This window comes from Dunckerocampus dactyliophorus, chromosome 4, assembly GCF_027744805.1.
Source record: "Dunckerocampus dactyliophorus isolate RoL2022-P2 chromosome 4, RoL_Ddac_1.1, whole genome shotgun sequence".
NCBI lineage: Eukaryota > Metazoa > Chordata > Actinopteri > Syngnathiformes > Syngnathidae > Dunckerocampus > Dunckerocampus dactyliophorus.
In genome coordinates this window covers 9,640,431-9,656,331 of record NC_072822.1, presented here as the reverse complement: position 1 = coordinate 9,656,331, position 15,901 = coordinate 9,640,431, and the positions used below count along the sequence as shown (strand labels likewise).

General features: G+C 39.3%; 1 protein-coding gene across 2 annotated transcripts; it reads right to left on the bottom strand.

The window, feature by feature from the left end:
* Positions 1-5,748: 5,748 nt before the first annotated feature.
* paip1 (poly(A) binding protein interacting protein 1) lies at positions 5,749-14,918 on the bottom strand. 2 transcript variants are annotated; one of them, XM_054774767.1, is made up of 12 exons: positions 14,824-14,918; positions 14,502-14,744; positions 12,346-12,497; positions 12,073-12,264; positions 10,915-11,021; positions 10,735-10,846; positions 10,271-10,396; positions 10,078-10,184; positions 7,654-7,768; positions 7,522-7,576; positions 7,240-7,318; positions 5,749-6,421 (listed from the first exon to the last, which is right to left on the bottom strand). In XM_054774767.1, exons 2-12 carry the CDS (start codon positions 14,701-14,703, stop codon positions 6,334-6,336), a joined length of 1,335 nt encoding a protein of 444 aa, XP_054630742.1. In that variant the 5' UTR covers positions 14,704-14,744; positions 14,824-14,918; the 3' UTR covers positions 5,749-6,333. The 2 variants fall into 2 exon arrangements, 1 of the variants encoding a protein (XP_054630742.1); XR_008570144.1 differs by lacking the exons at positions 5,749-6,421; positions 7,240-7,318 and adding an exon at positions 7,971-8,026.
* Between the last annotated feature and the right edge of the window lie 983 nt (positions 14,919-15,901).

Sequence of the window (15,901 nt, the reverse complement as noted above, 5' to 3'; positions counted from 1 at the left end):
TTATTGGCCATGCCTTGTGTACCTTACAAAACGCTGCTTATTCCCCCTTTAGGGTGGGTAAACGTTTGGCTTTTCCGGTGTTTATTCTACTTTCAGCGTGGGTAAAAGTTTGGCATTTCCGGTTGACCTGTTACGTGACATAATCATAATAATAATAATAATTGATTCAATTTATATAGTGCTTTTCAAGGTACCCAAAGCGCTTCACAGTGAAGTGAACCCATTGTCAAGCACGGCGGTGGCATGAGTTCTGCCGGCACTGGGGAGCTGTGGCTCACTGAGGGAAACATTGTAACATGTATTGTGACGTTTTGAAGCCGTGCATGGTCGCCTCCTTTGGGAAACTGGGCCCTATGGCAGTTTTCCCAACATGATAACAAATCCAAACACACCTCCAAGATGTCACGTGCCTTGCTGAGGAAGCTGATAGTGAAGGTGAAGGAATGGGCAAGTATGTCTCCTCCAGAATCCAAGTGAGCACTTGTGGGGCATCCTCAAGCGGATGGAAAGTGGAGGAGGCCTATAAGGGCCTGTTTAGATAATAATGCTGTATTGACTCATTTTCAATAGATAGTAAATTGATATTGCTATACAAGCCGTATACAGACCACTCTAAAGTACATCCTATATCATTTGTATAATACTGCCCCTTGAGAAGACAAAAAGAAACATGAAGGCAATAGAAAGTGGCAGTGGTCAACTTGCTCAGTGGCCACTTTAATGTTGCATAATCACATCCTCAAACGTCAGATTGTGCACATTGGAGGCGATTGTTCAAGCAAAGACTTTTGGGAGGAAAACGGAAGTTACCGGATGAAGCAACCTCTGATGTCATCATCACGTATTGGAGACCATGTAGCGTTTTAACAAAAAAAGCCTTTGTTCTACACTGGGAGGGAAGGGGAGGGGAGTGGACGGGTGGAATTTGAAAGATGTGGGCATTTTTCATGTATAGGGCGTCAATGAGCTACTATGTTGGTCTAAGTAAGAGTGAGCAAGGTTGGAATAACAAGGAATACGGAAACTAAATCATTTTTCTATTAGTTGTTTGGCGGTTTAGACAGTCTGCTGGTGTCTCTGACATGGTGCTTTCTGGGGTCTTGCATATGCAAGAACGCCTCCGTGGGGATGATGAGAAGGGGGCATGTGGTCTTTTTCATACTTTGCACACTCAAGATTGTTTCTGGGAGTGGACCACTGCCTTCTTAAAAGGGAAGTGTCAGTGTTCAGACAAGTTTGACTTATATAACAGAAGACACCATCAGATCAATAGAAAATGAATGTGTATGTTTTAGTTTTGACCATGGGGGCTGCCATATTATGTTACAATAACATCAATAGTTGCACAGAGACAGTAGCATTGGGACTACTGTATGCGAGTACTGTATCACAATGACACTTTATGTTGAGCTTGATTGCAATTTTCTGTCTAAATGCAACAGGGGAACTCATGTCTTGTCTCATGTCCACTAGTAAAAAGAGCAGAGCAGTAATAAGAGATTGCTTACAGTCATAAACAACTTCCAGACAATCTATGGCTATGCTCTTGCCATTTTTTTCTCTACTAAAAGGTTCTTCAGATGAGCCGAGTGCTGTACTATAAAAACAACTGTCAGTTATCTCCAACAGGAAATCAGGTCAAATGCTGATGCACAACACAAAAAAGTTGCTCAACTGACAATGTTAATGATACCGGTAGGGTGTGTGACACATGAGTTCTGTCTGCACCGTCATCAGGGAATATGAAACGTAGTAAGCTAGTCAGTGGCCTGTTTTAAAACGTCTTGAGGGGGAGGCGCCGAGGAGTGCGCAGGCAAACAAAACCTCTGTTAATGATTCAGCCCACGTCACAAAGTAAGCAGCATTGAGAAAACATATACAACCACCTCCACTGTTTGTAGTTTGAATGGAGTGTAAACCATGTGGGGAGACATGAAAAGGCAGTTTAGCTCACTGATTAAGAACTCATTGTAGATGTAAAGGTACTGTATCTTCAAAAAGTCAGTACATCCCTCACAGTTCAGGAAGCATTCATCATATCTTTTCAAGGGACAATACTGTACTATAGAAATTAACATTGGATATACTTTAGAGTCGCCAGTGTACAGCTTGGAAAGCAGGATAGATTTACAAACTAATGAAAATGGCTCATCACACAGCGACTATTGCTGAAATAGCTTGATTGATTAAAAGAAGGAATCAGAGTCACAGTGTTGAAGTTATATACAGTCGTCCCTCGCCACATCGCGCTTCTGAGCCACTGGAGGCCAGATGTGCCTTCAATTGCTTCCTATGTATGTCAGGGGTTATGTTGAGTACATTATCTCTGGCAAGCTTGAGTACACTACATGTTGTCCTCAGGCTTTTTTATGTTGTTGAGTGATTTGCTGTGTGGCCAGCACATAACGCAACATTGTAGGTAAGTCATTAAAATTCCCCACTGACTCAGCAGCCTGGACTTTTTTTTAATAAGCAGGCTTTGTCCTTGAATTAGTTTTATTAGCAGATTGGTTAACTTGTAACAATTATTTTGTCACTTATCAATATAAGCAATATAATTTTATCACTGGCCCGTTTCTCACAGTTACCTTTTTGTTTGTTTTCGGCAGTGTTCTTTGCCTTTTGTGTACTTTTGCCCTCTGCAGTATGAAATGTAATAAAATGTATTAAATATAAGTGGGTGTTCTTCAACACTTTGCCAGGTACTCACAGGTTTACTGACACATTATACACAACACGAAGTAGGAGTTCTGGATGAATGGATTGTAACACTGAGCTAATCCTTCTTTCACACCCATTTGCTGACCCAAGTGAATCTATTCTATTTTATCTTGTGGCCCACAAAGGAGCAGACTCAGAGGGCCTCATGAGTCAGACTGCACATTAAGGCTGATAACATGTTGAGGATGTTATGCATAGAAAAGACTTTTATATGCACATGCTACAAATAAGTCAGAGCAACCTAACTGGTGATGGATACGTCTTACGATGTATCAGTTTCACATATTTCTTTGTTTTTGGGAAATGCACTCGAGTTGAAGTGCTGATGTGTGACGCTGTAGTACACGTGTCAATCGAGGGTCGAGACACTTTAGGTTTTCTCTCCAACTAGTTTCTCCAGCAGGTGATTTAATTGATGAGCTCCTTCCTTCAAATCGAAGGAGGTGTTGATCATTAAAATCACCTGCTTTAGTGACCGGCTGGAAAGAAAACCACAAAGGGCACATCCATCTTTTTTCTATGCCGCTTATCCTCATTAGGGTCGCAGGGGTATGCTGGAGCCTATCCCAGGCTTGCCAGCCAATCGCAGGGCTCATACAGTAGTGTTCAAAATAATAGCAGTCCAATGTGACGAACCACATTAATCCAAGGTTTTAGTATATTTTCTATTGCTACATGGCAAACAAGTTACCAGTAGGTGCAGTAGATTCTCAGAAAATCAACAAGACCCAACATTCCTGATATACACACTTTAAGGTCGTGCAATTGGGCAATTGGTTGAAAGGGGTGTGTCTGTCGACTTTACAAACTCAAAACTATTTTGTACAAACTTCTGTTTCTAGGATTTAGCAATCCTTTGAATCACTGAACTAATATTTAGTTGTATGAACACTTTTTTATAACTGCTTCACATGTGTGTGGCACCTTTCCGACATTCCACAATTCATTTACATTTCTTGGTTTTGCTTCAGAAACAACATTTCTGATGTCACCCCACAAGTTCTCGATTGGATTAAGGTCCGGGGATTGGGCTGGCCACTCCATTACATTTTGTTGGTTGTCTTGTTGAAACACCCATTTCAAGGGCATGTCCTCTTCAGCATAAGGCAACATGACCTCATATTCTGACATATGTAAACTGATCCATGATCCCTGGTATGCGATAAATAGGCCCAACACCATAGTAGGAGAAACATGTCCATATCATGCTTGCACCACCACGCGCCACTGTCTACTGTGGCTTGAATTCAGAGTTTGGGGGTCGTCTCACAAACTGTCTGCGGCCTATAGACCCAAAAACAACAATTTTACTCTCATCAGTCCACAATATGTTCCTCCATTTCTCTTTAGGCCAGTTGATGTGTTCTTTGGCAAATTCTAACCTCTTCTGCACATGCCTTTTTTTTTTTTTTTTACAGGATTTTGCGGGTGATTCTTGTAAGTAGATTAGCTTCACACAGACTTCTTCTGTCACAGTACTTATAGGTAACTCCAGACTGTCTTTGATCATCCTGGAGCTGATCATTGGCTGAGGAGCCTTTGCCATTCTGGTTATTCTTCGATCCATTTTGATGGTTGTCTTCCGTTTTCTGCCACGTCTCTGGTTTTGCTCTCCATTTTAAGGCATTAGAGATCATTTTAGCTGAACAGCCTATCATTTCTTGCACCTCTTTATAAGTTCGGCCCCCTCCAATCAACTTTTTAATCAAAGTACGATGTTCTCCTGAACAATGTGTTGAACGACCATTTTTCTCAGGCTTTCAAAGAGAAATGCATGTTCAACAGGTGCTGGCTTCATCCTTAAATCGCAGCCACCTGATTCACACCGCTTTTTCACAAAATTGATGACCTCACTCATTGAATGCCACGCTGCTATTTTTTTTTTTTTAACACACCCCTTTCAACCAATTGCACAGCCTTAAGAGTGTGTATATCAGGAATGCTGGGTCTTGTTGGTTTTCTGAGAATCTACTGCGCCTATGGTAACTTGTTTGCTATGTAGGCATAAAAAAATATTATAAAAACCTGGATTAATGTGGTTCGTCACATTGGACTATTATTTTGAACACTACTTTATGGAAAAACAATCATTCATGCTCACATTCATACCTATGGACAATTTAGAGTCGCCAATTAACCTAACATGCATATTTCTGGAATGTAGGAGGAAACCGGAGTACCCAGAGAAAACCCACACAGACATGCCCAAGCGGCCAGTCGAACCCAGGTCTTCCCGATCTCCGGACTGTGTGGCCAACATGCTAACCATGTTGACCCTTGGTGGGCCGCATACTGGAAATCAAAGGATGCGTGGGGTCCACTTTGATATGTTTTTATTTTTAATTTTGTAAATCGGCTAAAAAAAAAAAAAAAACTATATAAAAAAAATATTTTATTTTATTTAGTATTAGTATTAACACTTCAGCTTATTCTCTTTACATTTTGCCCTATTTTTGATTTTTTTTTGGTTTAATCTTATTTCTACATTGTGCTGCAGGCCAATAAACAAGCTGCGGGTAACAAGTGGCCCCCACTTTGTACACCCCTGTTGTAAATGTTATTTGTGACCAGACCAGTGACCAGATTGACAAATACTTTTTTCCATGTTTGCAGGTAAAGTAGCTGTGATGTTTACTTTTATGAATTGAAGCAAATTTGCAGAATGCTGTGGACTGTTTTTACATTGGGAGCAAAAGGATCGAAGTTTGGATTCTGTTGTGGAATGTTAACTAAATACAATTTATTATAAAATGAGGCTGACAAAGAATGGTCAACAAATTATGCAAAAGGTTGAACCTTAACATTACAGTTAAAGTTCTGAGAAGGGGGAAAAAAAAGAAAAAAGATTCCAGACACAAAGTTACCATATTATGCAGAGTGATGGTTCATTTGTTCACAGGAAGTGGCTGAAAAAAACAAACATAAGTACAGGTTACAAAATACACATTATAATCACTAACTGAAAATATCTTAAAATGATACTTACCTTATAAACAATCATTCATACAGAACACAAAACAAACGATCTCACATAAAGATTTTATTGCAGGCAAACAATACTATAAATAAAATGCCAACACTATAAAACAACATTCCTTAACACGGGCTCTGAGGGGGTGAAAAAAAACAACAGTCTTTGCAGTTTGAGATTACGACCAACGCCTAATGCAGTTGAGTTGACCCCAAGATTGTGGCCTACATTCAGGATGAGACAATTTAAACAATTTCAGATGTTAACATAGACTTGTGCATGTTGTGAACAAATTTGGAAATGAGAAAAACAAACCCCACAGCAGAAAATTCACAGCACTCTGTCCCTCAAGACAAGTAAAATACATTTCTGGAAAACAAAAACAAACAATGGGAACTTCCAGGACAGAAAAAAATATTAATATCTGAACATTTTTTTTAACCATTGTCTTCTTTTTCTAACCTACACAGACTTGAGGAAATAAAAGGTGTCAGACTCTGAAGTGCGACTATAAACAGCTTTGTTAAAATGTTTTTTTTGTGAAATATTTGGAGGCTGATAGTTGTTTTTTGTTTTGTTTTGTTTTACAACTTTATGGCGAAGAACTGTTCTGTATGCTTGACATCAACTACTCCTTGGTGTCATTGTTGCCGTTTCCTCTCAGACTCCAAGCAGAAATTCTCAAAAGCTTCTTCAATCTCAGGATCCATCTCGTCGTCAAAGTCGTATCTGTGGGCACAACAGCAGCAGACAGTCGGAGTCTTTATATTTTGTGTTTCTGTGCATCTGTAAAATTGTGCTGCTAGCATGGTGGCAACTGTTCACCATGGCAGAGTTGCAGCGCATATAAAGAAACAAAAGCATCATGAAAAAGAAATGCACAACGGTAGACAACCACACTATACCCCACCAGACATATTCTGGAATTTATAATAATATGCAATACTTTTTTTATAGACATACTCCTGATGTAGTTTTTATAAACTCCACAAGAAGGCAGTAGTTGGATTTGAAGTATCGTGTGGTCAGCATCCCACAGCTTTATGTATCTCAGCATGCGCTTTAAAAAAAGTTTGTTGCTCTACTCGGTGTGAAACTCATGCATGTTACACTTGCCATACTGTTGCTTACAAGGAATTCATCAGCGGCCGCAAAGCTGACTGAGCGCCTTATTGCTATTACAACATTGGTTCTGTTGTTGCTGTGTTCTGGAATATCCTTGTTAATAAATGTGGTCAAAGAGAGCTACATTTTCCTTTTCACTTTCTCATGTGCTGCAAAAATAATTCAGTTGTTATACTGTACTATAACAATGTTGTACTGTACTGTACTGTACTGTAGAATGACACTTGATATTTCAGGCATAACCGCCCCTCTCCAATTATCATCTGCTTTCAAATAATGCTCTTCCTTCTTTGCAGTTTAGGTAAATAAACACCCATTAGAGCATTTATGTAGACACACACTACATCAAAGAAGTGATAAGTGAGAAATACTTATTCCCTTATCTATATTTTTGTATACATCTTTACTTTCTGAGTACTTACTCATCATTTTCATTTTCCTCACACAAATCATGGAAATAGTCTTGCCTCTCCAGGATTTCTTGATACTTCTCAGCGTATTCTGTAAAAGCAACATATTCAGATTTACAGCAGGAGGGTTTGTCCAGCATTTAAGCCATCTTCTCTGCTCCTTCAGCCAAGTAAGCAGGGAGAAGGGCCAAATAAAACAGAAAGTTCTGTCATTCAAATATTCAGAATGTGGTTATTTCTGTTATACTATCTTAAGTGCTGTTATCTTGTATCTTGTGTAGTGCCTCTCCATACCTGGGTCTGCTGCTGTAAAAGGAGTTCCGTCCTCTGTGTAGAATGTGGGCTCATTCTGTTTGGAATTGCAGAGATGACACCAGGTTTATGTGAAGAATGCAGGAGGCGGATTACAGTAGACTTGAGACTCACCATGAAGTAGTTGGGGTCGTTGTCGGGTGTAGCATTGCTGGCCACGGCGGCACACACTCTTCCCCAGTCACTAGACCTCAACTCCACTAGCTTTAGAAGCATTTGTCTGACATCCCTGAAGAGTAAAGCACAAATTATGTTCCTTCCTATGCTATATGTAGCCTAACAGTACATGCTATAAAGCAAAAACTACTGCAGCAGCATTGATCACACACCAGTACTCATTAACTGACCAGAAACATATAGTTACATATAGTTCGGATTTTTAACATGAAGTTGTATATCATCCCTATCAGTAGTGTAGTGCAGTGACTTACCCATAGTTGTGTATGTGTTCCACAGCAGATGAAGTCTTCTTCCACGCATGTAAACACTGGGGAACACATACACAACAATGGACAGGCGACAGCGCGCAGTGATACGACCGGAGAGAAAGTAACACACAGTGACTGTGAGGTCTGATTTTTTTCGAGGGGGCATTTTTGAAATGTAATGTTGAGCTAACGAGTGACGTTGAGGCATTTTTGTAACGCATATTGAGAAGCCTAACTGTTTACTTAAGTGGCCCCATCAACTAACCGGAACTACGTTCCTCATCACCAAAATCCGACCAGAACTCGGGTGAGGGGTAAGTCATTGTTGATACACTACACTGCTGATGAGGATGTCATACAACTTCATGTAAAAAAATCCAAACTATCCCTTTAAATGAATGAGTAGTATAAATACCAAATATTTCGTATTGATCACTGGGTCTTTCAGTTGCAACTATTGAATTGGCTGGTGAGTGCGGTATCGTACTTGTGATAAACTGACATGCATTTATTACAGTTACAGAAATCCCTCGTTCATCGCAGTTAATTGGAGACCCAACCGTGACAATAGAATTTCCGCAAAGCAGGATTCCTTAGTTAGAAATAGAATATTTTCACAGTTAGAGCATAGAAAGCCTGTTTACGACCTTCTAAATACATTTTTAACATTATTACAACCCTCTATACATGAAATAACAACACTCTTGTAGTCCCCTTTAGACACATAAGAGTAAATAAGCCATTTAAAACATAACTAGGACTCATGCTCGTGTATACTCCTATAAAAGTGTTCATAAATGTGTTCCCTAGGGGACCTGAAAGAGAGGTGGACAGGAAGTGACGTCAGAGGTTCAGAGTTCAGTTTCACCTTTGGGTGGGTAACAGCCGCAAAAGTAGCCCGTGTTAGGGATTTTTATAAGGGATTAAATGCCTGTTGTGAGATAATACAACCCTACAATAAAAGCCTGTTATTCCGGCAATCAGGTCTGATCCTTAAACATTACTGACACCAAGTGACCAGTGTAGAATAATACTACATTTTATCAACATATTTGAATGCTTCTTTTGAATGGCTTATACCATAAATTCCGGCCTATTGCACCAGAATATAAGCCGCACCCAATATACAATATGTAAATATATACAAAGGCCGCACTTGTCTATAAGCCGCAGGTGTCCACATTGAAACATGGCATATTTATATAGAAATACACACTATAAACCTTGCAATTCTACCTATACTCGGTGTTCCCAGCGTCACTCGTTAGCTCATAAGTAAGACATGATAATCTTTTTTTTTTTCCCCATCGGAGTTCAACAGTCGTGTCCAAACAGAAGCTGTAGTAATACTACACTTGATCAAACTTACTTAAGATTTGCCAGATCAAAACACGATCGCTGCATTAGACTTCAAAACGTGATATTAGCGTCCACTTCACTACTTCCTGAATCTGCACTCTAAGCATCATGGGAACTGTAGTTTTTTTTTTTTTTTTTTTTTTTTTAATAAAGCCATTAATTATCATTGTTTGAGCCAGAGGGTTCAAAGTGTATGACAGATGTAGTGGCTTACAGTCCAGAATTACGGTATTTGTATTTTGGTTTGGTTTAATTATAGTATTAATTATAATTAATTATAATTATAGTATTTTAGTTCATTTAGCAATTTTTATGCTTGAAAATGCTTAATTTAGGCAAAAAAAAGACAGTATTTGCTTAAATACACATATTTGTTGCCTAACAATAGGCCGTATTGAATCACAAAACAGCATGATTTATTAATTAATGTATTTTTCAAAAACTGTGATAGAGTGAAGTTGCAAAATATGAAAAGCGATGTGGTGAGGGACGACTGTGCGAGTCCTCAGATGAGCAGGTCACCTGGGACAGTGCCACGTACAGGACACACATGGTCACAACATACTTTTGGAGAAACCAGTATTGAATTATCCTTTTTCCCTACTCACTGATATTAGAAATATTACTTAAAAAATCCAGCTGTCTTTGATTCAACCTTGAAAAACAGGGATCATCTTACATTCAGGTAAATACAGTATTATATACACTTTTGGTTTAAAATCTTGTGCTCCGTTGAAGCACCCATACACACCTGCTGCATGTAGCATCCAGTACTATGGTTTCAATCCTCTGTATCAGCTCCTCCATGTGCGGTTCCCCACTTTCTTTCCAAGCATCATCCAGGACAGAGCCTGTTAGCTTCAAAAAGGAAAAAATAATGCTGATTAAGTCCAACTGCGTAATGCGCTCATACTTGATGGAATAAGAGAAAAGAGAATTTGAACCTTGAGTAGTTTAACTGCGCAGATGATGTTTGCATCTACAGGATTGGAGAGTAAAGTGCTCAACAGGTCCCGCAATGCAGTCAAAAGAATCTGAGCTCGGTTTAAAGGTCCTTTGCTACTCTTTACCTGAACAAAAACACATTGAAAGGCATGTTCACAACCGCCATTGTCTAGCAGGTATTGGCTGATACTGAACACTTTCATATCAATCAGATATCAAGTAAATACAGGGCCAGTTATGCCTTTACTGATAGTTTTTACTTGACATTTTTAAAAATCGGTAAAGGATTTTACCTTTCATTTGCTTATCATAATTATGATCAGAATAAAACACAGGACAAAGATTTTAGTAAATAATAAAAAAATATAATTGTATCAACAAACAGTTGATACAATTTAACAAAGACATGATAGCGTCCAACATTTAACGCACATGAGAGCACACGTGATCGGCGGTGTCTTACCTCCAGATGAAGATAGAGCTCTCCTAGAAAGAGCACAAAGGCGTGGAACTTCTTCTGAGTTTCTGGATCTCCTCGTATGGCCACATCTCTCTGCTCAAATTCTTTTTGACACCTTCAACAGACAAAGCTGTTACTTTGTGGAAAAATTAACACACAGATTAAAGACTTTTATAATTTCACCTTATCAAGAGCAGATGACGAAAGTTCCCGCTGGGCGGACTAAGATGATGGGACAGATAGTTACACAGTCGCGCGCCTGTATAGGCAAAGTTGGGAATGGCTGTGGACTGCAATGAAAGACATTAAAGGCCCCTATTATGCAAAATGTACTTTTTAATGATATCATAACACTAATATGTCCCTTGAGGCTGTTTATGAGCACCTAACGTGAGAAAAAGATATCTTTTCCTCCTCACCTCACTTTGCTTCACTTTTAGGAGAAGAGGCACTTAAACAGTCATTTTGATGTTCTAATTTTTTTTATATTGCCATGAAGGAAAAACCTGCTTTCTAATGAACATGTTACTGCCTCTGATCTAGCTAGATGAACATCCCCTGTGTATACGCCCACAACTTCATTGAAAATAGCTTTTATAAAAAAAATATATATTTTTTTAAGTATAAAATATTTCAACTACAGCCTGGAGCTCTACCAACTATCAGTCAGTCACTGACAGACTGATTTTTCTAAGATTTTTCTTCCACAAACAGGCTAATCTGTAGCACACAGTTATGCTAGTGTTGCTAATGCCCCTCCTTTGGCATCTATTACTTTGGACAAGATCAGAGCAACAGTGTACAGTGGTCCCTCACTACTTCGCGCTTAAAATTTTGCGGCTTCACTCTATCACATGTTTTCAAAATATAGTCGTTCCTTGCTCTCTCTCGTTTCGGACATCGCCCCTCACTCTATCGCGGTTTTTCAAAAATTATTCAATAATTGATCACCGTTTCGTGGTTGACTATGGCCTATTGTTAGTCAAAAAAAAAAAAAAAGCACATTTAAGCAAATGTCACATATTCTTGGCCTAAATTGAGCATAACATTTGGATAAATTGCATAATAGCGCTTCTTGTAGCCACACTCTGTTGGAGATGCACATGGACAAACACAGCTCATTAGCATTTAAACTACAAACACACAAAACGGCGTATTCCCAGTAGGGCTTCCTAAAAGCACTTTTAAACTGTCTAAATTCCAGCATCAAGGGTAGATATTTGGCCAATACACTACCTCTAGGGACCTCTGAGACTTATTTAAAACTGCTGAAAAATAGATAATATGGTAAGCGTCAAGCTGCACACCTTGAAGAGAAAAATCAGGTCTGAGCATTCATACCTCTGTGTAGATCAGCTCCACCAGCTCTGCCAACAACTCCTCTGTGGTAATGAAGGAGTTAAGCACGCTTGTTATGTATTCAACGTCTGACTCAAACATTCCAGGTGAGGAGCTCAGGTGGCAAAGGAAGTCTCTGACCATATCAGCCAAAGATGGAGCGCTGAAATTGTCTTCATCGTTGTCATAAAAAGTCTTAATAGAAACAAAGAATAGAAGTAAATACACCAAATAGCCGCTGTGCTTTTGAAAAAATGAATAATACGATTCTCTTACATCATTTTGGTACACAACAGCAGGGACAAACTCTGGAGCACTGGCAGAGAGTTTGGAGGACTCAACCAAGGAATCCAAATGATTAGACCCACTGGCGACAGAAGGGCTGTTGGTGTTTATGCTTTGATGGCCTTTGCTCTGTCTTTTACTGCCTGAAAGTAGAAGAGATACTGGTGAATATTATTGTGACATGAAGCCACGGGTGTTCGAAGTTTTTCCACTGAGGGCTGAAAATATACTGAACAATTAAAGGATGCAGAGGGCCACATATTTTTTATATATATTTAAAATGTAAAAAGGCAAAAGCCATTAAATATATTAGCAAAGCTTTGTGTTATTGTTAGGGATGCTCTGATCAGCATTTTATGCTGCCGATTCCAATACCCATCACCCATGAGTGGGATCAGCAGATACTGATCACATGGAAAATGTTTCAGTGCTATTGGCCAGGGGTGCCATATGGGGGGAAAAGCTAAGACAACTCCAAGGGCCCAGCCAGGGCCCCCCAAAAAAAGGTAATTATTAAAAAACAAAAAGAAGGAAAAAGGGGGCCTCAACGTGATTTTTTTTTCATGGGGCGCAGTATTCCTGGCAGCACCCTGCTATTGGCTATATGATCTGAAAAAAGGAACCATAGAATTATGTTATTAATTTAGACCAAAACATATTTTACTTTCTTTTTCAAGAAAACATATATCACTCGTGAAACGTACAGAGGATGAGACACCTTTTTTAAAGAGACTTTCCATGAGAGAGCACATTGGCTGATGGAACTCTTCATGGCAGGACTTCTCGGTAGCAATAGCAGGGCTCCAAGTGAACAAGCAGTCGGCGGAACCCGGTGTCTTTCACTGCTGAGAAAGGCTGGTCATCTAGTCCGAAGAATTCAATCAATTTTCGGGTCAGTTGCTTCGCCTTCTGACTGTTACGGGTGAGTGTTGACTATGTTAGTTGCTGTTCGACTGACTGTTGCTGCACCGTGAGCCTTGAAAACTCACCATACTCCATTAAGTGTTTGTTCTTCAAATGCCGAGAGATATTTTTTGTGGTATGTGTTGCAGACATGTTGGGTTTGCCCACGCAACCTGTGTAGCGTGAAGGAAATGGGAAGGGGGACACTACCCAAGACATTAGAGCAGGACACAACACTGCACACAGGGTTCTCTGCAGGCTGCAACAGTACCAGCCACAGGTGATCGTTTTTTATGATCGGAATCAAAAGGCCTTGATCGGCATATGCCGTTCATGTGCATTTTATTTCTACAATGTGCCGCGGGACAATTAAAAAGCTCACAGCTGCGAATGGCCCCCAGGCCACACTTTGAACATCTCTGCATTAAACACACCACGTCATTGGCATGTTGTTTGCTTGTTCTTCAGCCCACAGTCCAAAAACCTGCCTGTTAGGTTAACTATAAAGACTCTAAAATGTGTGTGTGAATGGTTGTTTGTGATTGACTGTTGACCAATCCAGGGTTTACCCTGCATATTTGCTGGGATACCCTGCTGAAAAAAAATGGTCAGTGCTGGTCCATTCTGGTTTAGTGCTGGTTTAGCTGGTGGACCATGTTGGTGGACCATGCTGTTATGCTGGTCACCAGCACCAGAATACCAGCACAAAAACACAACATATGCTGGTCATGCTGTTTTTTCCAGCAGGGTAGGCTGACATGTAACACTAATGAGGATGATGGATGGAAATTGTGGGTGTACCTAATGAAGTGCCCTGTGAGTTAATGTAAATGACACATAGCTGATGATGCATGCTGCTATATGTATGGTGATGTGTGATATAGTATGGCGGTTGATCTACCTAGCTATGTAGTGTTCATTACATATATTAGTTCATTGTCTTACATAATGGTATATATGTAAAACGTATAGTATTTTTTTAAAAGTCAAAGTTTTACTCGGCTGAGTACTATTTTATGGGGCACATATAATCCAAAATTAGCTTAATTCAGGGGTATTTAGCGGCGAGTAAAACCAGATTTGGATGTGTTTGAAGTCGTTTAGTTCGCTAGCGAACCAAGTATGAAGGTGAAACGTGGTGAAATTGTTTTGACGCACTTCGGCCTAAAGTACCAAAACGGACATTAACTCGAATGTGAAAGTAGCTAGCTTAGCATTAGCCAGGCTGTCTTCTCCTTCCTTACCTCCACCAGCGCCATTTTCCGTGGCTGTAGTAATGTTGCAGTCGCCGGGAGCTGGATATGTTCTCGGCTGTCTCAAAGGTTCCCTTTGGTTGAAAAGCGTCACGTTACTGTCACTGTTCCAAACCGCACTCGGTAGTCCGGAGTCTGCTGGAAGATTGCGGCTTCTCCCTGCTCCGGGGGCTCTGTTAAAATTCTCGTTCATGACCTGCTCCTTTTGACAGTTTTATCCCTCAAGAAGAGCATCTATAGAGTATAAAGAATTTCTGCTTTCAACGACAAATTTTCAATCGTGACTTTTTTTTTAAACGATCATAGCACCTACCGATAGTTCATGTTGGTGTTTTGTCAATCAGTAACTTTTTTTTTTTTTGTGCAACTTCCTGACAACAAACCTTGCTGTCACTGATTGTATTTGAGTTACAAAAGGAGTTGTCGCCATCAAGTGGTGTGGAGTGGAAGCTCAAGACAATAGGGACTACTGTGGACTTAGTGTTTCATATACTACAGTATATGTATTGACACAAACCATAGGCTTATATTCTTACATTAACATATTATTGCTTTATTTAACTTACTTATATTGACAATATTTCTTTAAATGGTATATGTCATCTTTTTAAACAGGAATACACACATTTACGTGTGCAAAGTGAATTTCACAGCACGTTATTAAGGAAATGAGGTGGAACATAATACTTGATTGCATAAAGAAATTCTAATTGCATGAAATTAGATATTTCACTTATATCTGTGCATTGAGTATATACTAAGAAGGAAGATGCCTATCAAAATATTGTTATTTCAAACTACAAAAAACAAGTCATCATCTGAATATTAAATGTTTTACTGCAATATTTGACTAGGTACAGTGACACATTTTTGGTTCCCGACGTACCAGCTGAAATCACTGTGTTAAACTATAGCTAACTAAGCACAGGATGTGTCCTCTTAACTTCATGAAGTTGATGAAGTTTATCTCATTGCATAAATGCACATACATGTGCTTGTTGCTCTTTTGAATTGTATACCTAACGCATAATCCGTTTTTTTTGTTTCTATCTGAAAATGTAATTGTTATTTTGAGAAAAACAATATTTATTTGGTAAAAAAACATAAATGCACATTCAAAAAATATATATTATATTTTTTTGCAGAGGTTTGTACATGCGTAAATAATCTTTGGTATTTTCAGTGTAACTGTTTTTCACTGTGAAAGATTGTCTATGTGTCTTGGATGATGTTGTTAAGAATATGCACTCTAATAGACATTTTTACCTCGCAGAATGTAATCTCAACCTGCATTCCCTGTGCTCATTCGGTAGCGGCCCGCTCCAAACATGTGTTGCACCAGACTTCTCAGTGTAAGTATTCATTAGTTGGTTGAGCCTGCAGCCATTTTC